The 25,616-nt window shown below is 41.6% G+C and overlaps 1 protein-coding gene across 1 annotated transcript in view; it reads left to right on the top strand.

Moving 5' to 3' along the window:
- Nucleotides 1-8,295: 8,295 nt before the first annotated feature.
- The window catches only part of skic3 (SKI3 subunit of superkiller complex), a 39,971-nt gene continuing 22,650 nt past the window's right edge, over nucleotides 8,296-25,616 (top strand). The window contains exons 1-17 of the mRNA XM_021605314.3: nucleotides 8,296-8,498; nucleotides 10,981-11,075; nucleotides 11,207-11,350; nucleotides 14,173-14,264; nucleotides 14,368-14,443; nucleotides 14,534-14,674; nucleotides 18,067-18,165; nucleotides 18,550-18,658; nucleotides 18,898-19,038; nucleotides 19,115-19,216; nucleotides 19,451-19,575; nucleotides 19,714-19,800; nucleotides 19,932-20,035; nucleotides 20,321-20,447; nucleotides 20,788-20,967; nucleotides 23,178-23,302; nucleotides 23,388-23,638. Coding sequence (XP_021460989.3) covers nucleotides 10,986-11,075; nucleotides 11,207-11,350; nucleotides 14,173-14,264; nucleotides 14,368-14,443; nucleotides 14,534-14,674; nucleotides 18,067-18,165; nucleotides 18,550-18,658; nucleotides 18,898-19,038; nucleotides 19,115-19,216; nucleotides 19,451-19,575; nucleotides 19,714-19,800; nucleotides 19,932-20,035; nucleotides 20,321-20,447; nucleotides 20,788-20,967; nucleotides 23,178-23,302; nucleotides 23,388-23,638 — 1,993 coding nt within the window. The 5' untranslated portion in view covers nucleotides 8,296-8,498; nucleotides 10,981-10,985. The remainder of the gene's footprint in view (nucleotides 8,499-10,980; nucleotides 11,076-11,206; nucleotides 11,351-14,172; nucleotides 14,265-14,367; nucleotides 14,444-14,533; nucleotides 14,675-18,066; nucleotides 18,166-18,549; nucleotides 18,659-18,897; nucleotides 19,039-19,114; nucleotides 19,217-19,450; nucleotides 19,576-19,713; nucleotides 19,801-19,931; nucleotides 20,036-20,320; nucleotides 20,448-20,787; nucleotides 20,968-23,177; nucleotides 23,303-23,387; nucleotides 23,639-25,616) is intronic.

Raw genomic sequence — 25,616 nt, 5'->3', positions numbered from 1 at the left:
AAACAAACTGTATTAGGAGCTCTCCTCTTTTAGCTCACTCGGAGTTACTTGACAGAGCCCATGCATGCTGTACCAGATATCTTTACTCTGAATAAACTGTCACTTGTCATACAATAGATCACTTTGTCCGAATCGATCCTTGACCGACTCGTCCGCCTGCACATCTCATTTTATCAACACTTCCAAAAAGCCTCATGTCTTCTCTAGTTTTGGTGGCCTTAACTTCATGTTGGTTTGCAATTAGAATATCGACAAAATTCCAGTGAAACTGCTTTTCATCGGCAGGTTTTCTTGTCATGGACATAATTTTTCTCAACACATATATATGGAATAATCGGGATATATTGTATAAAAATACTTATTTGTTTTTAGAATATTGGTTCCGAAATAATATCCTATAAGTGAGTCAACTTGTGAATGCAGAGGGTTTTTTACTTGGTTATAAGGAATTCGTATCACTTTACAAGATCCCTGTAACACCTAAAGATTTTGCAATTGTTTTAGATAGCATTCCCTTAGGTGTTGCTTTATTATTCGACGAACCTTGTCATGCCTTATTGGAACGGTTTTATTGATAACACCTGTTGGAAAATTTTTTGGATGTTGCCACACACATACCTATTTGTTAAGAAAATTAAGGAAGTTTCCTTTAAAATTATTTATAAATATTATCCTGCCAACCACTGTATGAAGAAGTTTTAGAAAAACTAAAATTGTACCTTTTGTAATGACCACCCAGAAACGGTGTTACATCTTTTTTTGGCATTGTACTAATGTAAGGAAACTGTGGCAAGACATCAGTAGATGTATAATTTTATACATGTATGAAGATCTTACACTATTGTGGAGAGACGTACTGCTTGGATTCTACCTACAATATAAATAACTTTAAACTAGTTTATGTAATTCATTTCATTATTCTTTTGGCCAAATTTCATATTCACAAATGTAAATTTACAAACCAACACATTTTCTTACCTTTCAAAAAGAAATTGAACTATATTTTTTAGACATTTAAATACTCTAACAAAAACGCTGTTAGAATTATAATTAAGGTCCTTGTGTAATGTGATATTGTACCCCTAACCCAATTGTCCTTTGTGTGTGTGTGTGTGTGTGTATTAAAAAAGAAAGTACATGGGGGAACACAAGTGTGTGCGTCTGTAGATACACTGCTCAAAAAAATAAAGGGAACACTAAAATAACACATTCTAGATCTGAATGAATGAAATATTATTATTAAATACTTTTTTCTTTACGTAGTTGAATGTGCTGACAACAAAATCACACAAATTATCAATGGGAATCAAATTTATCAACCCATGGAGGTCTGGATTTGGAGTCACACTCAAAATTAAAGTGGAAAACCACACTACAGGCTGATCCAACTTTGATGTAATGACCTTAAAACAAGTCAAAACGAGGCTCAGTAGTGTGTGTGGCCTCCACGTGCCTGTATGACCTCCCTACAACACCTGGGCATGCTCCTGATGAGGTGGCGGATGGTCTCCTGAGGGATCTCCTCCCAGACCTGGACTAAAGCATCCGCCAACTCCTGGACAGTCTGTGGATGGAGCGAGACATGATGTCCCAGATGTGCTCAATTGGATTCAGGTCTGGGGAACAGGCGGGCCAGTCCATAGCATCAATGCCTTCCTCTTGCAGGAACTGCTGACACACTCCAGCCACATGAGGTCTAGCATTGTCTTGCATTAGGAGGAACCCAGGGCCAACCACACCAGCATATGGTCTCACAAGGGGTCTGAGGATCTCATCTCGGTACCTAATGGCAGTCAGGCTACCTCTGGCGAGCACATGGAGGGCTGTGCGGCCCCCCAAAGAAATGCCACCCCACACCATGACTGACCCACCGCCAAACCGGTCATGCTGGAGGATGTTGCAGGCAGCAGAACGTTCTCCACGGCGTCTCCAGACTGTCATGTCTGTCACATGTGCTCAGTGTGAACCTGCTTTCATCTGTCAAGAGGACCGGGCGCCAGTGGTGAATTTCCCAATCTTGGTGTTCTCTGGCAAATGCCAAACGTCCTGCACAGTGTTGGGCTGTAAGCACAACCCCCACCTGTGGACGTCGGGCCCTCATACCACCCTCATGGAGTCTGTTTCTGACCGTTTGAGCAGACACATGCACATTTGTGGCCTGCTGGAGGTCACTTTGCAGGGCTCTGGCAGTGCTCCTCCTGCACCTCCTTGCACAAAGGCGGAGGCCCTCTTACGGCCTCCTCCACGTCTCCTGATGTACTGGCCTGTCTCCTGTTAGCGCCTCCATACTCTGGACACTACGCTGACAGACACAGAAAACCTTCTTGCCACATCTTGCATTGATGTGCCATCCTGGAAGAGCTGCACTACCTGAGCCACTTGTGTGGGTTGTAGACTCTGTCTCATGCTACCACTAGAGTGAAAGCACCGCCAGCATTCAAAAGTGACCAAAAACATCAGCCAGGAAGCATAGGAACTGAGAAGTGGTCTGTGGTCCCCACCTGCAGAACCACTCCTTTATTGGGGGTGTTTTGCTAAATGCCTATAATTTCCACCTGTTGTCTATTCCATTTGCACAATAGCATGTGAAATTTATTGTCAATCCGTGTCGCTTCCTAAGTGGACAGTTTGATTTCACAGAAGTGTGATTGACTTGGAGTTACATTGTGTAGTTTAAGTGTTCCCTTTATTTTTTTGAGCAGTGTGTAATTATATATACAGTGCCTTGCGAAAGTATTCGGCCCCCTTGAACTTTGCGACCTTTTGCCACATTTCAGGCTTCAAACATAAAGATATAAAACTGTATTTTTTTGTGAAGAATCAACAACAAGTGGGACACAATCATGAAGTGGAACGACATTTATTGGATATTTTTAAACTTTTTTAACAAATCAAAAACTGAAAAATTGGGCGTGCAAAATTATTCAGCCCCTTTACTTTCAGTGCAGCAAACTCTCTCCAGAAGTTCAGTGAGGAGCTCTGAATGATCCAATGTTGACCTAAATGACTAATGATGATAAATACAATCCACCTGTGTGTAATCAAGTCTCCCTATAAATGCACCTGCACTGTGATAGTCTCAGAGGTCCGTTAAAAGCACAGAGAGCATAATGAAGAACAAGGAACACACCAGGCAGGTCCGAGATACTGTTTTGAAGAAGTTTAAAGCCGGATTTGGATACAAAAAGATTTCCCAAGCTTTAAACATCCCAAGGAGCACTGTGCAAGCGATAATATTGAAATGGAAGGAGTATCAGACCACTGCAAATCTACCAAGACCTGGCCATCCCTCTAAACTTTCAGCTCATACAAGGAGAAGACTGATCAGAGATGCAGCCAAGAGGCCCATGATCACTCTGGATGAACTGCAGAGATCAACAGCTGAGGTGGGAGACTCTGTCCATAGGACAACAATCAGTCGTATATTGCACAAATCTGGCCTTTATGGAAGAGTGGCAAGAAGAAAGCCATTTCTTAAAGATATCCATAAAAAGTGTTGTTTAAAGTGTGCCACAAGCCACCTGGGAGACACACCAAACATGTGGAAGAAGGTGCTCTGGTCAGATGAAACCAAAATTGAACTTTTTGGCAACAATGCAAAACGTTATGTTTGGCGTAAAAGCAACACAGCTCATCACACTGAACACACCATCCCCACTGTCAAACATGGTGGTGGCAGCATCATGGTTTGGGCCTGCTTTTCTTCAGCAGGGACAGGGAAGATGGTTAAAATTGATGGGAAGATGGATGGAGCCAAATACAGGACCATTCTGGAAGAAAACCTGATGGAGTCTGCAAAAGACCTGAGACTGGGACGGAGATTTGTCTTCCAACAAGGCAATGATCCAAAACATAAAGCAAAATCTACAATGGAATGGTTCAAAAATAAACATATCCAGGTCTTAGAATGGCCAAGTCAAAGTCCAGACCTGAATCCAATCGAGAATCTGTGGAAAGAACTGAAAACTGCTGTTCACAAATGCTCTCCATCCAACCTCACTGAGCTCGAGCTGTTTTGCAAGGAGGAATGGGAAAAAATGTCAGTCTCTCGATGTGCAAAACTGATAGAGACATACCCCAAGCGACTTACAGCTGTAATCGCAGCAAAAGGTGGCGCTACAAAGTATTAACTTAAGGGGGCTGAATAATTTTGCACGCCCAATTTTTCAGTTTTTGATTTGTTAAAAAAGTTTGAAATATCCAATAAATGTTGTTCCACTTCATGATTGTGTCCCACTTGTTGATTCTTCACAAAAAAATACAGTTTTATATCTTTATGTTTGAAGCCTGAAATGTGGCAAAAGGTCGCAAAGTTCAAGGGGGCCGAATACTTTCGCAAGGCACTGTATATATACACATATATATATATATATACATACATACATACATACATACATACATACATACACACACATACATACACTTTATTGATTTGTTGTTAATAAAACAATACCCTACTCTCTAACACTACACCCACATACATACATACATACATACATACATACAAAAACACCACCATACTCCACTAATTAAACCTATTTATTCCTACCTCATGCCAACAACCTGAAAGGATAGGACATCACCACTTAACACACCCTGTAACTCTTCTGATGTCAAGTCTCGCACACACAAATACTTCTCTGCAGCTGCCACAACAACCTCAATTTTCTGTGACTTTATGTTCCATTCTTGCAGTACAGTTGATAACCATTGCTAAAAATGCAAAAAATCCAATCTTACTGAAACATATCACTTGTTGGCCTATCCCTCTGTACTGGTACATATTTACTACCCACAGCACTCCTCTCAGGATCCCTCCCCCTTGACCCATCTTCCTCTACTTTATTCACTGCCTCAGCATATGACAACGTCTGCACTACTCTAACCCTGGAAACCTCAAACCTCTCTCGCACGAGACATTTCTAATCCCCAGCCCCATGGGCACCCCTCCATTTAACACTACTTTCCCCAAAGCTACACGTTCCTTTGTCTCATGCCCTTCTGCACACTTCTCCCACCTAGGAACCACCCTCCTACACACTGCTGCCACTTGCCCATGAGCTTGACACCTGTAACATCTTAATGTATTTGGCACAAAAACTCATACAGGATAACTTCTAAATCCTAACATCACTTTGTCGGGAAAATACTTAAAATCAAAACGACAGTGACTCTTTCTCCACTCACACCACCCTGTCTGTGTTGCACCAAACGACGAGCATCACAAACACAGGGGATCTTCCCCTTCAGTTGGTCAGCTTTCACATTTACCTCTACCCGAGTAATCACTGCATTCATTGGCGCCCTTTTCTTGAGAGCAAAACAATTCACATTTCGACCCCATTTGTTTAACACAGAGCGCCTGCTCCCTCTGACCATTAGAAACACGAACAATTATCACAAGACCACTTCTGGTTTCTGCTCTTGAAGAAACTTTCAAAGTTCTTGACCTTTTCTGGATTGACTGACCTTCAAGTCTTAACATATGATGGACTGTAGTTTCTCTTTGCTTATTTGAGCTGTTCTTGCCATACTATGGACGTATAAGGGCTATCTTTTGTAAATGGGTGGTACACAACTGATTGGCTCAAACGCATTAAGAAGGAAAGAAATTCCACAAATTAACTTTTAGCAAGGCACACCTGTTAATTGAAATGCATTCCAAGTGACTACCTCATGAAGCTGGTTGAGAGAATGTCAAAAGTGTGGCTACTTTAAAGAATCTCAAATGTATTTAGATTTGTTAAGCACTTATTTGGTTACTACATTATTCCATAGGTGTTATTTCATAGTTTTGATGTATTCTCTATTATTCTACATTGTAAATAAAGAAAACCCATGGAATGAGTAGGTGTGTCCAAATGTTTCACTGGTACTGTACATCTTGTTCTTGACTTGTCAAGGGATGCCATTTGACTGGCAATCTCTGCACAATCAGCACAAACCCCTCGGGACATAGCGCTCGACAGTGCATCCCACTTGTAATCCTTCTTGAAGTGCAAGCGCTCACCAAGAGTTTATAGGTGCATGCTGCCGCCTACTGTATTGGCTGTGTATCAGCCTACTATTCTCTAATATGAATTCATTACGCTTTGTGAAAAATTGCCAGACCAACAAACCCTGCACCCATTATGTAAAACCTCACCAATATTCCACTACTTGGGCCCCATCTGATCCTGCTCCAGGCCAGCAGCCTGGGAGAACGGGACACTATCGTTCAAAACATCTTGTAACTCGTCTACAATAAATACTTGAACACCCAAGTACTCTGCAGCTGCCAACACAACAGCTATCCTCTGTGATACATTTTTTTTGCCCGCACTACAGAGGGATACAGTATATAGGTCCTCTAATACAGGACTAGTAAAGGTCCAGTGCACAACTTTTGGGTGAAAAAAATACAATTTCAGGGGGTGCTGCAGCACCTTGAGCACCCGTATTTCCCACAGCTATGTTTACACACACACACCTTTTTCCACCGATACAACACATTATTTTGTCTCATGTCCTCCTGCACACTTCTCACATCTTGGAATCTCCCTTTTGCGCACTTCAGCCACATGACCATGAGCTTGACACCTAAAACACTGTAATGGATTTGGGACAAAAGCTCTCAGGATCCATTCTCCAAAGATCTCACTCCCACCTCACCAGAATCATCTTTGTAATCATCTGGACAAGGCTCAAACTTGGCGGTCTACACTGCACCTGCCACCGCAGTTAATTCCTCCTCACTCAACACACTTGTACTGTACCTCTTCCAAAAGGTCTGTGTGATCCACTCCTCCATATTCACTCAAAACTTGTTCCACTTTTCTCCTTTTTTATCCCGGTCCACCATCTTCTCATTCCGTACTATCCAGGACCCTTGGGATGTCACTACCCTAAACTTAACCCATACCATTACCTTAACCATTTTACATTTCAACTGCAATGGGTTAGGGACGTCCCAAGGGTCCCAGATAGCATGGACCAATACAAAAATCTGAGGGAATTGATAACAAAATGTAGAAAAGTGTTAACTGATTAGCCATGAGGGTTTTTTTTCTTCCCCACCCTGACCTGGCTCTGTGCAATCATGTTTTATTCTGTCAAGATGTAAAACTCTATCTGCTACCCTTTGAAAAGAGAAAAACACCTGATACTATACTGAAAAAATATATAAATGCAGAATGTAAAGTGTTGGTCCCATGTTTCATGAGCTGAAATAAAAGATCCCAGAAATGTTCCATACGCACAAAAAGTTTATTTCTCTCAGATTTTGTTCACATCCCTGTTCGTGAGCATTTCTCCTTTTCCAAGATAATCTATCCACTTGACAGGTGTGGCATAAGACACGGATTAAATAGCATGATCATTACACAGGTGCAACTTGTGCTTGGGACAATAAAAGGCCACACTAAAATGTGCAGTTTTGTCACAACACAATGCCACAGATGTCTCAAGTTTTGAGGGAGTGTGCAATTGGCATGCTGGCTGCAGGAATATCCACCAGGCTGTGGCCAGAAAATATCATGTTCATTTCTCTACCATAAGCCGCCTTCAACATCATTTTTGAGAATTTAGCAGTATGTCCAACCAGCCTCACAACATCAGACCTGTGTATCCACGCCAGCCCAGGACCTACACATCCGGCTTCTTCACCTGTGGGATCATCTAGAGACCAGCCACCCGTACAGCTGATGAAACTGAGAACAATTTATGTAATAAAGCCCTTTTGTGGGGGGGGGGGGGGGGGGGGGGGGAATTATTCTGATTGGCTTGGCCTGGCTCCCCAGTGGGTGGGCTTATGCTCTCCCAGTCCTACCATGGCTGCGTCCCTGCCCAGTCATATGAAATAGATTAGGGCCAAATGTTTTGGTTCAAATTGACTGATTTCCATATATGAACTGTAACTCAGTAAAATCGTTTAAATTGTTGCGTTTATATTTTATACGATTACACAACTCTAGTCTCTGAATTACCATAATTTAATCTGTATCACAATAAAATAGGAAGAAATGCGTCAGTTAATGTGGTAAAGGTAGTGAATTGTCAGGAGTTTCATTTACGCCTGTTAGGTTACTCCCAGTCCGAGCCAAATACTTGTTTGAGAAATATTTTGTTAAAATATTTTTTTGCCCATTTTATCGGAAATATATTACAGTAAGGTACGTCATTGTTACGCAGAAGTTATTTGATATAAAAACGGCTTCATTGGGCATTTAAATAGTTTCACAAATGAAAGTGCACATTGTTGTACTTCCGAGTCAAATTTACCCAGAAAAGAAAAAGGTAATTTCTCCCCCCCATTTTAAATATAAAGGCTTTATTTAATCGAGACAATCATGGCATTCGATTTAAAAGTTTTAAATATATATTTTTTTAATCAATGCCCGAATTTGAAGAATTCACTTCCGGGACAAACACCCTTTAGTAAAGACCTATGATTGCGCGTTGCTGAATTAGCTATAACATACGTTTTAATTACTGAATACAGACATCTAGATAAGCTACAGGTAAAGTTAACGCTTATGTTTTGTTGCTGGTCATCTTTACGTGTTGTGAGCCAAGCAAGCTAAGGCTACCTAAATACTAGTGTAAACAACCGTTTAACAGTACTGTTAGCTAACGTTACCAAATCTGTTTTGATTTAGTTAATAACTACAGTAACTAGATGTAGTAAGGCTATTGCTAGCTCTACTTAGTAACGTTAGTAGTTAGGTTGATGACAAGCTACCTTGCTAGCCAAGTCAGTTTGCTAGCTGGTAACCCAAACAACGAGATCTAAGCCAAAGAATATAACTTAAATTTCTCCTTTCATCTGTGTCTAAGCTAACTAAGACTGGGCGGAATTCGTTTTCAGCGATTACCTTCGCCCACGACTGGTTCGTGTGAACTATAATACCGACGCTATATTCTAACGTTTAGAAACGTCAATAAAGAGCTTTCGTAACATATGGCCGTATCTTTCTGCGAGAAATAATCCTTCAAATAAAACACTTACTGTTGCAGTTTGGTAAAGAACCATATCTATGGGTGCCTCCATCTGAGCTAACGAAACTACACTTCCCGAGTTATGCTTACACAGGTGTTTGGGGCACCCTAGATATCTAATTTGCACAGGTGGTCTTTTAACAAGCGACGTAACACTAACCCTGTAAAAAGTGTAGTTCTTAACTTTTATTTCTCGCAGATATGAAAGGTATTTTCCAAAAAACGTATTGCAAACGATGCGTGTTAATGTTCTGCCCCTGAACAAGGTAGTTAACCCACTGTTCATTTGCCTTCATTGTAAATAGAAATGTGTTCTTAACCGACTTGCCTAGTTAAATAATGTTTTGACTGTTGTCTGGTCTTTTAAGTACCCCGATCAGAAGATAGTCAATATGAATTAAAGCAGTTCGCGTCTATGAATGGGGTATGTACAGTCCCTTCGGAAACTATTCAGTCCCCTTTACTTTTTCCACATTGTTACAGCCTTATTATAAAATTGATTAAATTGTTTTTACTGCCATCTACACATCCCATGCATGACAAAGCAAAAACATGTTTATACATTTCTGCAAACTGAAATATCACAATTACATAAGTGTTCAAACCCTTTACTCAGTACTTTGAAGCACCTTTGGCATCAATTACAGCATCAAGTCTTCTTGGGTATGACGCTACAAGCTTGGCACACCTGTATTTGGGGAGTTTCTTCCATTCTTCTCTGCAGATCCTCTCGAACACTGGCAGGTTGGATGGGAGCATTGGTGCACAGCTATTTTTCAGGTCTCTCCAGAGATGTTCGTTCAAGTTCGGGCTCTTGCTGGGCCACAAGGACATTCAGAGACTTGTCCCAAAGCCACTCCTGCATTGTGTTTGGCTTTGTGCTTAGGGTTGTTGTCCTGTTGGAAGGTGAACCTTCACCCCAGTCTTAAGGTCCAGCGCAGGTTTTCAGGAAGGATCGCTGTACTTTTGCTCTGTTCATCTTTGCCTCAATCCTGACTAGTCTCCCAGTCCCTACTACTGAAAAACATCCCCACAGCATGATGCTGCCACCACGCTTCACCATAGGGATGGTGCTAGGTTTCCTCCAGACATGACGCTTGCCATTCAGGCCAAAGTGTTAAATCTTGGTTATCAGACCAGATAATCTTGTTTCTCATGGTCAGAGTCTTTAGGTGCCTTTTGGCAAACTCCAAGCGGGCTGTCATGTGCCTTTTTACTGAGGAGTGGTTTAAATCTGGCCATTCTACCATAAAGGCCTGATTGGTGGAGTGCTGCAGATATTGTTCTGTCGCCAGAGGAACTCTAGAGCTCGGTCACTGACAATCGGTGCTTGACCAAGGCCCTTCTCCCCGATTGCTCAGTTTGGCCGGGCACCCAGCTCTAGGAAGAGTCTTGGTGGTTCCAAACTTCTGTGTTCTTTGGGATATTCAATGCTGCAGAACTGTTTAGGTACCCTTCCCGAGATCTGTGCCTCAACGTGATCAACGGCCAATTCCTTCAACCTCATGGCTTGGTTTTTGCTTTCAACTGTGAGACCTTAAATAGATGTGTGTTCCTTTCCAAATCAAGTCCAATCAATTGAATTTACTACAGGTGGACTCCAATCAAGATGTAGAAACATCTCAAGAATGATCAATGGAAACAGGATGCACCTGAACTCAATTTCAAATCTCGTAGCAAAGGTTCTGACTACTTATGTAAATAAGTTATTTCAGGTCTTTATCTTTTTTAACAGAAAACTGTTTTCAGCTTTGTCATTATGGGGTATTATGTGTAGATTGCAGAGGATTTATATTTATTTAATCAATTTTAGAATAAGGCTGTAATGTAACAACATTTGGAAAAAGTCAAGGAGTTTGAATACTTTCTGAAAGCACTGTATGTCTGGGCTAGCTGGCTAATTTTACTCCACTCCTGTTGCTATTAATTTTAACCCAATTGCTTAATTTTGGTGACAACTATGACTGGTATCTTAATTGACTTCTCACTGACTTGGATTTATAGATACAATGTCAAACAAAGAAGTTAAATCAGCTCTAAAAAATGCCAGAGATGCCATAAAGAACAAGGAATTTAAAGAGGCGCTAAAACACTGCAAGGTAAGTCCTTGCCCATTTCTCTATGTTCTTTCTACACACACCACTAGTGTGAGGGGAAACTGGGTGTATTGTAGGATTTTCTGTTTTGAAAAAGGTATTCTGTCTCAAATCAAACCAAATTCCCCCACCAGGCTGCCCTGAAACTAGAGAAGAACAATTACAATGCCTGGGTGTTCATTGGTGTGGCCGCGAGCGAGCTGGAGCAACCAGACCAGGCCCAGACAGCCTACAGGAAGGCTCTGGAGCTGGAGCCAGAGCAGCTGCTGGCCTGGCAGGTACTGGAGATACATCACACCTAGATCAACTGAACTAATACAGGCCCTCGCTAGACATAGGCTTCTGTATTGGACAATCAAGTGAAGAGTGTCCCAAAAGTAGAGCTGCGACGACAAACCATAAATTATCGACATTGACCGTACACAATCACTTATAGCTGGCGTTTCACTGGTATCGTTCATTATGATAAGTAACCTATACCAGAGAAATGTGACGTTTGAAGTGAAATACATTTGCTAATATGGGTGATTGTTAATGAAATTACTGGTAGTAGTTTAAAACCTGATACATGTAATCTACGTAATCCCCAAAAGTAATTATTTTTCATGAGAGGGTCAGTAACTAGTGAGAGGGTCAGTAACATAAACAGTAACTAGTAATGCTGCATACTCAGGTTGAATCTCACCTTTCTGGTAAAAATAGTTGCTGAGGTGTAGTCACTTTTGAGAAAACAAGCTTAACGACACAGTACAAATATGAAATATTTTATGATGCATTTCTTATTCAACAAAACTATATGAATAAGGCTTGAAATTACTTATGCTTTCTAAATATACTATACTCAACTCAAATTATAAAACTACTAACTATAAGAATTCACCTTCCTTATAACTGTAAAATACATATATGTTTAGTGTTAGAATATGTGCATATTTTCTGAAGGTCTCTCTTGATCAAAATGCCGGCCCCCATCTCGGTGAACTTCTCACAGGGCTCTAGGGAGTGCTTCCTGAACTCGTTAGGAGCTCGCCTTTCATCACATACTTTTGTCAGTCTGCCAGTGTTTTTCTTGTTTAAAATCTATAAATTATTTTAGATTACTGGCTATAATTCGATTTCTGAATGTGCTACAGCCACAAAAAAAACTCCTGCTGCGCTACGATGTAAGGATTCGATGTAAGGATTCCAGGCATATGTTAGTCGGAAGAGATAATGAAATGGTAAGAGGGACATCCCAGCTTCATGTGGTGTCTGATTTCACATCCTGCTTGACACAGGCAAAAGAGACATACTCCTGTGTCTGTGAGAATCAGGGCTACCGCTCAATACAAGCCATTTCGATCTATGGTGTCCTACAAGCAAAAATGTCAGACGGAACTGGTACCAGAACCACGCAGGTCCCCTAAACAAGGGACTTTACATCTAAGATGATTTAAAGGATAATAAAAAAGAGACTATGGTGCACATTAATGTTATAAATGTATCGTTCTATTTATCATTATCACATCAATTCAGGCAATCTCTCGTCACAGATTTTTATTCCATATCGCCCAGCTCTACCCAAAAGTCACATTATCTACACATTATACAGTGAGAGAGAAGAAGTATTTGATCCCCTGCTGATTTTGTACATTTTCCCACTGACAAAGAAATGATCAGTCTAAAATTTTAATGCTAGGTTTATTTGAACAGTGAGAAACAGAATAACAACAAAAAAATCCAGAAAAACGCATGTCAAAATGTTATAAATTGATTTGCATTTTAATGAGGGAAATACGTATTTGAGCCCTCTGCAAAACATGACTTAGTACTTGGTGGCAAAACCCTTGTTGGCAATCACAGAGGTCAGATGTTTCTTGTAGTTGGCCAACAGGTTTGCACACATCTCAGGAGGGATTTTGTCCCACTCCTCTTTGCAGATCTTCTAAGTCATTAAGGTTTCGAGGCTGCCGTTTGGCAACTCGAACCTTCAGCTCCCTCCACAGATTTTCTATGGGATTAAGGTCTGGAGCCTGGCTAGGCCACTCCAGGAGGTTCTCACCCAAGATTTGATGGTACATGGCCCCGTCCATCGTCCCTTTGATGCGGTGAAGTTGTCCTGTCCCCTTAGCAGAAAAACACCCCAAAGCATAATGTTTCCACCTCCATGTTTGATGGTGGGGATGGTGTTCTTGGGGTCATATGCAGCATTCCTCCTCCTCCAAACACAGCGAGTTGAGTTGATGCCAAAGAGCTCCATTTTGGTCTCATCTGACCACAACACTTTCACCCAGTTGTCCTCTGAACCATTCAGATGTTCATTGGCAAACTTCAGACGGGCATGTATATGTGCTTTCTTGAGCAAGGGGTCCTGGCGGGCGCTGCAGGATTTCAAACCTTCATTGGTGTGTTACCAATTGTTATCTTGGTGACTATGGTCCCAGGTGCCTTGAGATCATTGACAAGTTCCTCCCGTGTAGTTCTGGGCTGATTCCTCACCTGATGATCATTGTAATTCCACGAGGTGAGATCTTCCATGGAGCCCCAGGCCGAGGGAGATTGACAGTTCTTTTGTGTTTCTTCCATTTGCGAATAATCGCACCAACTCTTGTCACCTTCTCACCAAGCTGCTTGGCGACGGTCTTGTGTAGGTCTACAATCTTGTCCCTAACATCCTTGGAGAGCTCTTTGGTCTTGGCCATGGTGGAGAGTTTGGAATCTGATTGATTGCTTCTTTGGACAGGTGTCTTTTATACAGGTAACAAACTGAGATTAGGAGCACTCCCTTTAAGTGTGCTCCTAATCTCAGCACGTTACCTGTATAAAAGACACCTGGGAGCCAGTAATCTTTCTGCTTGAGAGGGAGTCAAATACTTATTTCCTTCATTAAAATGCAAATCAATTTATAACATTTTTGACATGTGTTTTTCTGGATTTTTTTGTTGTTATTCTGTCTCTCACTGTTCAAATAAACCTACCATTAAAATGATAGACTGTTCATTTCTTTGTCAGTGGGCAAACGTACAAAATCTTACACAGATTATTCCAGAGCAGTGTTATGGGGCATATCACTATGTCAACATGCTGACTAGAATGTGATCCGTTATTGTTGCTGTTTTAGGGATTAGCAAACCTGTATGAGAAAAGTGACCAGACGGATTTCAAAGCGGAACTACCCAAAGTCTACCAGAAACTCATTGAGCTTTATGAAAGGTAAGCCATGAACATGTTCATACCTTTTCTACATCAATCATTCCCCCCCTGTGATTAGCTCTTGGAATATTGTGTTTAACTGTGTCTTGTTCTGCATACACAGTTCAGACAAAACAAAATGTTATGAGGCGATCAGAAAACTGGCAGACATCTTCCATATGGAGAAGGACTATTTACAGGTCTGTAAAGATAGTAGTTGCCCTTTAAATGAAATAGGATATATGTTAATGGTTGTGGCACAGGGTGGACATATGCATGTGTGTGTTTAGGTGGCCAGGGTGTGGCGAAGGCTGATTCAGCTGAAGGAAGGAGAAGGTGCTAACAAGGCAGAGCTGCTGCAGCTATGGCAACAGATGACCTGCCTTCTCTCAGACAGCATGGAGGATCACGACAATGAGACTCAGCAGCACGTAAGAGCAAATATAATATACTCAAATAATCCCCTTAACTTCTCTAGGGTAGGGGGCAGCATTTGGAATTTTGGATGAAAAGCGTGCCCAAATTAAACTGCCTTCTACTCAGGCCCAGAAGATAGGATATGCATATAATTAGTATATTTGGATAGAAAACACTCTAAAGTTTCCAAAACTGTTAAAATAATGTCTGAGTATAACAGAACTGATTTGGCAGGTGAAAACCTGAGAAATAGCCATTCAGGAAGTAGGATTTTTATTTTTTATTTTCTATTCAATGCCATTACCGTATCCATTGACTTAGGACTCAAATTGCAGTTCCTATGCCTTCCATTAGATGTCAACAGTCTTTAGAAATTGTTTCAGGCTTGAATTCTGAAAAATGAGGGAGTAAGAGCAGTCTGAATGAGTGGACCCTGCCGAGTCACAGAGCTTTTTCATGCTCGCGACCGAGAGAGTGCCTTTCTTGTTTACCTTTTATATTGACAACGTTATTGTCCGGCTGAAATATTATAGGTTGTTTTTAGCCTGAATAATCAGAGGATTGAATATAAACATAGTTTGACATGTTTCTATGAACTTTACGGATACAATTTGGATTTTTGTCTGCCTGTTGACTGCATTTGAGCCTGTGGATTACTGAAGAAAACGGGCGAACAAAACTGAGCTTTTTGGATATAAAGAGAGACTTTATCGAACAAAAGGAACATTTATTGAATAACTGAATGTCTTCTGAGTGCAACCATATGAAGATCATCAAAGGTAAGTGATTAATTTTATCTCTATTTCTGACTTGTGTAACTCTTCTACTTGGCTGGTTACTGTTTGTAATGATTTGTCTGCTGGGCTATGTTCTCAAATAATTGTAAGGTATGCTTTCGCCGTAAAGCATTTTTGAAATCTGACACCGTGGTTGGATTCACAAGAAGTTAATCTTTAAACCTATGTAAAATAGTTGTATCTTTTCTGAATTTTTATAATGAGTATTTCTGTATTTGAATTTGGCGCTCTGCAATCTCACTGGATGTTTGCCAGGTGGGACGCTAGCGTCCCACATGCCCTAGAGAGGTTTTAATAAGCATTGTCTGGGTCATTCCACCTCTAAAAGCAAAAGGAAAGAGGATTTCGACACCCACCATCTGATTGTTTCTGTAGTTATGGCCTATTTATTGCCTTACCTCCCTTATCCTACCTCATTTGCACACAATGTATATAGACTTTTTCTATTGTATTATTGACTGCATGTTTGTTTAGTCCATGTGTAACTGTGTTGTTTGTGTTGCACTGCTTTGCTTTATCTTGGCCAGGTCGCAGTTGTAAATGAGAACTTGTTCTCAACTAGCCTACCTGGTTAAATACAAATAAAATTAAAGTTACAATCAGGTAAGATTGACATTCCTGAAACATTGTTTGGTTGAATTGTAATTTTATCTGGATAAATTAAGCTAATTGGTTGCACACAAATTGGCCTTTTAAATGTATAGGATTCAGATAATATTCAATAAATATAGTACCCTACATCTGATTTGGACCAAACCTTTTCCATTAAGATGTTTTTTATAAAGCTACCCACAGATCCATCACACCCCATGCCAATCCCAATCCAACAACTAGTAAACAGTATCAGTTCTCTATGTTTGACAAGTAGTATGAAGCTTCAGCTTGGAGTATTGCTTCTCCATACTATAATGTATTGCTGGTGAATCTGGTGATTTTTTTTTTTTCTCCTGTTCAGAGAACTTAGTAATTTAAGTCGCTTGCATTATTTACCTTTTAAAGTAGTGTGAAAGTAACAGGGTTTGACCACTAGAAGCTGCTGGTCCTGCTATACGACCACACTCTTTTATACATTTTGCTGGTTTGTTCTCTTTTCACACAATTCAAGCCAGTCCTCCATGAAAGCAATTCAGTTTGTCCTAATAGCAACCTAAAGCTTCAACCCAACTCTCCTTGAATCCAATTCTCCTCTCTCTGAGAGGGCTATCCTTTCCCTATGCAATTCTCATATGAAGACCTTTCCTACAAGCCCAAAACTTTAATGGAGAAATGGGCTAAAATGTTGTGACAACGCTAATAAAGTAATGAATTTCTTGGCGGTCTGTTTTCTGCTTTTCCAATACAATTATCAAGAACTCTCTCTTTTTTTATTTGTGGTTTTTATATATATATATATATATATACCGATTAATCCGTATCAGCTTTTTTTGGTCCTCCAATAAATCGGACAATTATTTATTTATTTATTTAGTTATTGTTATTTTTTTTGTTGTAATAATGACAATTACAACAATACTGAATGAACACTTATTTTAACTTAATATAATACATCATTAAAATCAATTTAGCCCCAAATAAATAATGAAACATGTTCAATTTGGTTTAAATAATGCAAAAACAAAGTGTTGGAGAAGAAAGTAAAAGTGCAATAAAACCGTTCCGTATTTTATCTAACGGGAGGCATCCATAAGTCTAAATATTCCTGTTACATTGCACAACCTTCAATGTTATGTCATAATTACGTAAAATCCCGGCAAATTAGGCAGCCCAAACGGTTGCATATACCCTGACTCTGCGTGCAATGAAAGCAAAGAAATGTGACACACATTCACCTGGTTAATATTGCCTGCTAACCTGGATTTCTTTTAGCTAAATATGCAGGTTTAAAAATATATACTTCTGTGTACTGATTTTAAGAAAGGCATTGATGTTTATGGTTAGGTACACATTGGAGCAACAATACGCACCGCATTGATTATATGCAACGCAGGACACGCTAGATAAACTAGTTTAATGCTAGCTAGCAACTTACCTTGGCTTACTGCATTCGCGTAACAGGTAGGCTCCTCGTGGAGTGCAATGAGAGGCAGGTGGTTAGACCATTGGACAAGTTAACTGTAAGGTTGCAAGATTGAATCCCTGAGCTGACAAGGTAAACATCTGTCGTTCTGCCCCTGAACAGGCAGTTAACCCACTGTTCCTAGGCCGTCATTGAAAATAAGAATGTGTTCTTCACTGACTTGCCTAGTTAAATAAACATTAAATAAAGGTGTAAAAAAGACGTACTTTTGGACACCGATTTATTTAAGGAGAAAAAAAAGGATAACTTGAAATCGGCCCTAATTAATCGGTCATTCCGATTAATCGGTCGACCTCTAATATATATTTGATTAGAGATTTACCAGAAGACCCAACAACATTACAATTGGAAAACCCTATATATTGTATGTTTGGGACTTTTATCATTTGAAGACCGCTAGAGACCATTCCAGGGGGACTTACGGGGGTGGTGTGGTATGCCGCCTCGGTGTTATTGCTAGTCATTACTAAAGGTTTTTCTCTCCTATGATTTGTGCTCATTCCCACTGTTGATGTTATATTTATGTTGCCAGTTAATTGCAGCCTTTGAGAAGGCCATGGTTCTCTCTGACAATGTCCCTGGTGAGGACCATCGGAAGCTCTCAGCTGACTACCTCAAATGCCTTTCACAAGTAAGTCCGCCCCTGTGTTTTTCACTCACTCACACACAGTTAGTGGGGCAAAAAAGTATTTAGTCAGCCACCAATTGTGCAAGTTCTCCCACTTAAAAAGATGGTGACCAAATACTTATTTTCCACCATAATTTGCAAATAAATTCATAAAAAATCCTACAATGTGATTTTCTGGATTTGTTTTCCTCATTTTGTCTGTCATAGTTGAAGTGTACCTATGATGAAAATTACAGGCCTCTCATCTTTTTAAGTGGGAGAACTTGCACAATTGGTGGCTGACTAAATACTTTTTTTGCCCCACAGTATTAGTGCTGGGACTCTGGGTTAGGAATAGGGCCAGAATCCTGTGCTGTCAACTGACCAGAAAAACTTTCCTCTCTCTAGCTTTCGCATGAGGAGTGTAAAATTAAAGAGGCCTGTGAGTCCATATTGGCTCTCTATCCCTCACAAACATTCCCTTTGGAGATCCTCGGTGCACATCATCTCAAGTCAGGTAAGAAATCACTGACTTAGCAAACTATAGGTTAATAACTGGTGCAGTCATTGGCAGTGTATAGTTTCACTCTAGGTGAAATAAAAACAACAGAAGATTGACCTTGCAGGACTGGGGAAGGTCAAGTGTACTGTGCAATGATTAGTATGTATTATTTGATTGCGCCTTTTGTTCTGTGGACAAAGAAGTGACAGATTGCACCTTTTTATGTAGTCAGCTTGTGTGTATTTGTCTCTTAGGGGTCTGCAGTGAGGACGCGGGCCGTTGTTTCTCCCGTCTCTTGGAGTTGGACCCAGACAGTGGCTTAGGCCATCTGGGTTTGGGCATCAGAGCTCTGGAGGAGGGAAAATGTGACGACTCCATTAAGTATCTGGCCCAAGGTGAGCAATTTGGGGACTCTGGTTTGCTGTTGGTCTGTGGTGTTCTCCACCACCTCACTGTCTGTTGTGCTCTCAGGACTGAAGCGAATGCGCTCCAGCTTGGTGGGCTGGTGCAGCCTTGCTCAGGCCCAGCTGAAAATGCACCGATATTCCGACTGCGCAACATCCTGCTCCCAAGGTACATCTAACACATCTGGCCAGTGTTGTATAATCCTAACCTAAACTTTTTCTCTGAAAACCCACCGTGCTTTCCACATAATCAGGGCTTTGCTACAAACTTAATGTAAGCCTACTCATCCTTGTTTGAAGGTTATAGTGACTTGACTAGTTGAAGACCTTCTCACCATAAGTTAAAGATGTGTATTGAGATGTGGCATTCAGTGCGTTGACCGGCCTTGCTGTGTTCTTTCAGGTCTGAAGCTGGGTGGGGCTGGAGAAGAGGCACTGGGACAAAAGCTCCTGAGGCTGAGGCTAGAGGCCCTTGTGAGGACTGGGGATGAGCACACTGCAGACCAAGCCCTGGAGAGCCTCTCACAGGTACAGCATTCATAACCCATCTCACTGGCTGCTCCCCAACGGCTCACCACCAATATGCTCCAATTCTCTTCTACTACTACTATCTACTGATATGGATGGGGATTTGTTTGTTTGCTCATGAAAATATTTATTTTATAGCTTTCAGATGCTAACAATGACCCTGTCCTGGTGGCCTTAAAAGGAAGAGCGTATTTACAAAAAGGCCAAGTTGACCAAGTGCTCCAGGTAACTTCACAATTATTGGTTACGCTAACATATCTTTTTAGTAACCTCAGGTGAATGGGTATCAAATATGTTTTGTGCCTATTTTGTTGATTTCCCGTGTGTCTGCTAATCTCTGGCCTTGTACCCAACAGGTATCCACGGAGCTGCTGAACTCTCACCCTGACCTGGCTGAGGGACTGGCGCTGAGGGGACTGGCACACATTGCACAGGGACATCACCAACTAGCAGAACAGAGGTGTGTTCAGGGACTGCAGTTGAAAATCTGCCCGCTGGCTAAAACTGGCACTTTTACTATAATGTTGATTAACGTGCACTGTAGCTGTAAAACTAAATGTAATAAAGTAAAAGTGTGTGTGTGCGCGCACCCATCCCCCATTCAACACACTTCTTCTGTATTGATAACTGTCTATTATTACTGTTTTAATCAACAACTCATCACTGCTCCTAAGAGGCAGTGTGACTGAAGTAGACCATGTAGTTAGATCAACCTTCGTCTTGTCTTCTCCTGTCCCTGTTGTAGCCTCCTGCAGGCTGCAGCCCAGAGCCCAGCCTGTGGAGAGTACTATTTCCTGTTGGGGCGGCTGTACTGGGACATGGGGGAGGAGAGTCGCAGGGACAGGAGCAAGGCCCACACCCATCTACTGAAGGTCAGTGTTGCCCGTGGGGCCTCTGTCTGGGGAACACTGTATAGCTGGAGAATCATAATATGGGGAGAATGCATGACTGTCACATCCACAACTAAGCAACTCCCTGCCGTTTTGAAATGCACACTCATTGATGAGAGGTTCCTGTGCATTGTTACTCTTATGGCTTTTAAATGTCATAGGATGATCAAGAGGCTTTAACAGTGGGTGGGATGGGCTGTGGGCACATTTCTGGCTTTGGTACAGTTAAACTATAGTGCTTCTCACATCCAGCTGTACGTTATGACATTAGTTTGGTGATTGGCTCACTGCCATTACTGACAGCTGGTGTGTTTTGTGTCAGGCTGCCAAACTGGATCCGTACCTGGGCTCTGTGTTCTGCTACCTGGGCCATTACTACCGGGAGGTGGCCAGGGACCAGGGTCGAGCCAGGGGCTGCTACAAGAGAGCCTTTGAGCTGGACAGCAACGACGCAGAGTCCGGGGCTGCCTCTGTGGATCTGAGCATGAATGAGGGGGATATGGTGAGTTGTTTGTTGATTTGTTCTGGTCCTGGAGGGCTGCAGCCAACAACAGAAGACTTTCCCCTGTGGAAGTCACTCTAGTAGTCCATCCACCCGATTCAATACATTTGGATAAAACCTAAATGTCACTTAGGCCTACCTAACTGTTTGATATACAGTTGAAGTTGGAAGTTTACATACACCTTAGCCAAATAGATTTAAACTCAGTTTTTCACAATTCTTGACATTTAATCCAAGTATAAATTCCCTGTCTTAGGTCAGTTAGGATCACCACTTTATTTTAAGAATGTGAAATGTCAGAATAATAGTAGAGTGATTTATTTCAGCTTTTATTTCTTTCATCACATTCCCAGTGGGTCAGAAGTTTACATAAACTCAATTAGCATTTGGTAGCATTGCCTTTAAATTGTTTAACTTGGGTCAAACGTTTTGGGTGGTCTTCCACAGGCTTCCCTCAATAAGTTGGGTGAATTTTGGCCCATTCTTCCTGAGATAGCTGGTGTAACTGAGTCAGGTTGCTAGGCCTCCTTGCTCGCACATGCTTTTTCAGTTCTGCCCACAAATTTTCTATAGGATTGAGGTCAGGGCTTTGTGATGGCGACACCAATACCTTGACTTTATTGTCTTTAAGCCATTTTGCCACGACTTTGGAAGTATGCTTTGGGTCATTGTCCATTTGGAAGACCCATTTGCGACCAAGATTTAACTTCCTGACTGATGTCTTGAGATGTTGCTTAAATATATCCACACAATTTCCTTTCCTCATGATGCCATCTATTGTGTGAAGTGCACCAATCCCTCCTGCAGCAGAGCACCCCCACAACATGATGCTGCCACCCCCGTGCTTCACGGTTGGGTTGGTGTTCTTCTGCTTGCAAGCCTCCCCCTTTTTCTTCCAAACATAACAATGGTCATTATGGCCAAACAGTTCTATTTTTGTTCCATCAGACCAGAGGACATTTCTCCAAAAAGTACGATAATTGTCCCAATGTGCAGTTGCAAAACGTAGTCTGGCTTTTTTATGGTGGTTTTGGAGCAGTGGCTTCTTCCTTGCTGAGCGGCCTTTCAGGTTATGTTGATATAGGACCTTTTTTTACTGTGGAAAAATATACTTTTGTACCTGTTTCCTCCAACATCTTCACAAGGTCCTTTGCTGTTGTTCTGGGATTGATTTGCACTTTTCGCACCAAAGTATGTTCATCTCTAGGAGACAACGCATCTCCTTCCTGAATGGTATGACAGCTGCGTGGTCCCATGGTGTTTATACTTGCGTACTATTGTTTGTACAGATGAACGTGGTACCTTCAGGCGTTTGGAAATTGCTCCCAAGGATGAGGTCTTGGCTGATTTCTTTTGATTTCCCATGATGTTTAGCAAAGAGGCACTGAGTTTGAAGGTAGGCCTTGAAATACATCCAGAGGTACACCTCCAATTGACTCAAACAATGTCAATTAGCCTATGAGAAGCTTATAAAGCCATGACATCATTTTCTGGAATTTCCCTAGCTGTTTAAAGGCACAGTCAACTTAGTGCCTTTAAACAGACCCACTGGAATTGTGATACAGTGAAATAATCTGTCTATAAACAATTGTTGGAAAAATGTATTGTCATGCACAAAGTAGTCCTACCCGACTTGCCAAAACTATAGTTTGTTAACAAGACATTTGTGGAGTGGTTGAAAAACGAGTTTTAATGACTCCAACCTAAGTGTATGTAAACTTCCGACTTCAACTGTAATATCAATATCACTTAGGTAGGCCTAACTGTTTGATTTATCAATGTCACTTAGGCCTACCTAACTGTTTGATTTATCAATGTCACTTAGGCCTTCCTAACTGTTTGATATAATGTCACTTAGGCCTACCTAACTGTTTGATATAATGTCACTTAGGCCTACCTAACTGTTTGATATAATGTCACTTAGGCCTACCTAACTGTTTGATATAATGTCAATGTCACTTAGGCCTACCTAATTGTTTGATATAATGTCACTTAGGCCTACCTAACTGTTTGATATAATGTCACAGAGGCCTACCTAACTGTTTGATATAATGCCAATGTCACATAGGCCTACCTAACTAAATTCTGTTTATTTTGTGCCTGGAGGAAATGTTTCTCTTGCTAGTGTAGACTACGGACATTGGATTGCACTATAATCTATGCTGCTGTGTCAAGCATCTGTCCCTGTTCCCTCTATCTGCCTTCCTCAGGACACTGCCCTGGCTGTGCTCCAGTCAGTGATCCAGAGAGCCACCCCTGGTTCAGCAAAGTGGGCCTGGATGAGACGAGGCCTTTACCACCTGAAGGTGGGCCAGCACCCCCAGGCCTGTGCAGAGTAAGAGCCCTGAGGCGACCACTCATTTGAACATAGTCTCTGACACCACATACGAACATACACACTCATTGATGTGTTATGTCAGTCTGCAGGCTGCTCTGAGGGCTGACCCCCAGGACTGGGTGTGCTGGGAATGTCTGGGCGAGGCCTACCTGAACCGCCGGAGCTTCACGTCGGCCCTGAAGGCCTTTGCCAAGGCCCAGCTGCTCAACCCCTCCTCCATATACAGCCTCTACCAGACTGCTGCCATCAAACAGACCCTGGGCAAGTTCAAAGAGGCTGCTGCAGAGTACCTGCAGATCATAGCCCAGGAGGACTATGTGCCTGCACTCAAAGGTAGGGGTGTGTCTGAGTGTGCACACGTGTGTGCCTCCTGTCCTTTTTTGGTGTCTATTCCAGGGTTATTATTGTTTTACGGTCTTGCACCCTGGCAGGACCTTATTTGGAGACCATTTTGTTCTCAGTTCTGTTGCAACTGTGACAGTCTGACGGCATACACTAATTACAGTATGTCCAGAAGCTCTGAATGGATCATGTTGGAGGATGACCTTTCCTTGAATCCCAGCCACCACATACACCTGAAGTCGGAAGTTTACATACACTTGTTGGAGTCATTAACTTTTTTTCAACGACTCCACAAATGTCTTGTTAATTAACAAACTATAGTTTGGCAAGTCGGTTAGGACATCTACTTTGCATGACGCAAGTAATTTTTCCAACAATTGTTTAGAGACAGATTATTTCACTTATAATTCACTATACCACAATTCCAGTGAGTCAGAAGTTTACATACACAAGTTGACCGTGCCTTTAAACAGCTTGGAAAATTCCAGAAAATGATGTCATGGCTTTAGAATCTTCTTATAGGCTAATGGACATAATTTGAGTCAATTGGAGGTGTACCTCGGGATGTATTTCAAGGCCTACCTTCAAACTCACTTCCTCTTTGCTTGACATCATGGGAAAATCAAAAGAAATCAGCCAAGACCTCAGAAAAGTCTGGTTCATCATTGGGAGCAATTTCCAAATGCCTGAAGGTACCACGTTCATCTGTACAAACAATAGTATGCAAGTACAAACACCATGGGACCACACAGCCGTCATACCGCTCAGGAAGGAGACGCTTTCTGTCTCCTAGAGATGAACATACTTTGGTGCGAAAAGTGCAAATCAATCCCAGAACAACAGCAAAGGACCTTGTGAAGATGTTGGAGGAAACAGGTACAAAAGTATCTATATCGACAGTAAAACGAGTCCTATATCGACAACCTGAAAGGCTGCTCAGTTTTAGATTAACTAACTTCTTAGTAATGACTCGGGACGTCGGTTTTGATACGAAAGCTTATTTTAGTAAGAATACTTGTTTACGTTACATTTAACAACAATTGTTTTGGTACAGAGCAATGCAGGTAAGATGCTATCGGAAAGTCAGCCACAATCACTCGCACCTGCACATAATTGGCGCGTTATCACTCATTCCTCTCGCAAGGCATTCTGGGACTTGCAGTCAAAAAGCGTAATTCAACACAACCCAATACAATTACATATGCAAATAAATCTAAAGAAATATCTTTAGATACAGCTCAAAGAATAAACTTAAACATTAACTCTGTAACACATTAAAGTTACAACATCGTCCCCCCCGATGAACAATTGTGTTCATCTAGATCTCTAGGCAGTATATCAACTGAATAGGTCTCCTCAACAAAGTCCCTGAAGCAGTACGAACTGAACATGATCTAACTAAGCCATCTCGGCCTGGAAACAGTTCCTCAATCTTTCCTAGTTTCCAGGTTTGTCTGGGTGTGTTATCTTCTCCAATGAGTACAACGTCACCCGCCTTCAGTGGGGTGGGCTGTGGTGTGTCACAGCGGTGTGCTGACTTTAGATCCAGCAAGTAGTCTCTTCGCCAACTGTTCCAGAAACTGGTCACAAGTCTCTGCCTGTACTTCCATCTGCGTGTCATTTCCCGCTTGTGTAACGTTGGGTGCTGAGTGTCACTTGCTCCAGAATGCATCACCTTCTCATGGTGGTACTGTATCAGCATTTCTGAGTATCTGTACTTATTGGGCAGAACCCATGGGTGCTGCTCTCTGAATGTGAAGTTGGACTGTTGCAGTCTTCCTCCTACACTGAGCAGTTCGTGTTCGTCCAGGAAAGGTTTCAGTTCTCTGATTTTACAGTCATTGTTTAGGCTTTTTCCTGCCTTCAGTAGTTTGATCTCCTGTCCAAAACTCTGTTGTTGTGTTACCTTAATACAGTACTTTTCTGCATCGAACAGTTCGTCAGCAGTCAGTTCACCTTGCATCTTTAT

The sequence above is a fragment of the Oncorhynchus mykiss genome, chromosome 6 (genome assembly GCF_057628025.1).
Source record: "Oncorhynchus mykiss isolate SJ-2025 chromosome 6, ASM5762802v1, whole genome shotgun sequence".
NCBI lineage: Eukaryota > Metazoa > Chordata > Actinopteri > Salmoniformes > Salmonidae > Oncorhynchus > Oncorhynchus mykiss.
Note: the sequence above shows the minus strand (reverse complement) of the source record. Positions and strands in the feature narration are given on the sequence as shown.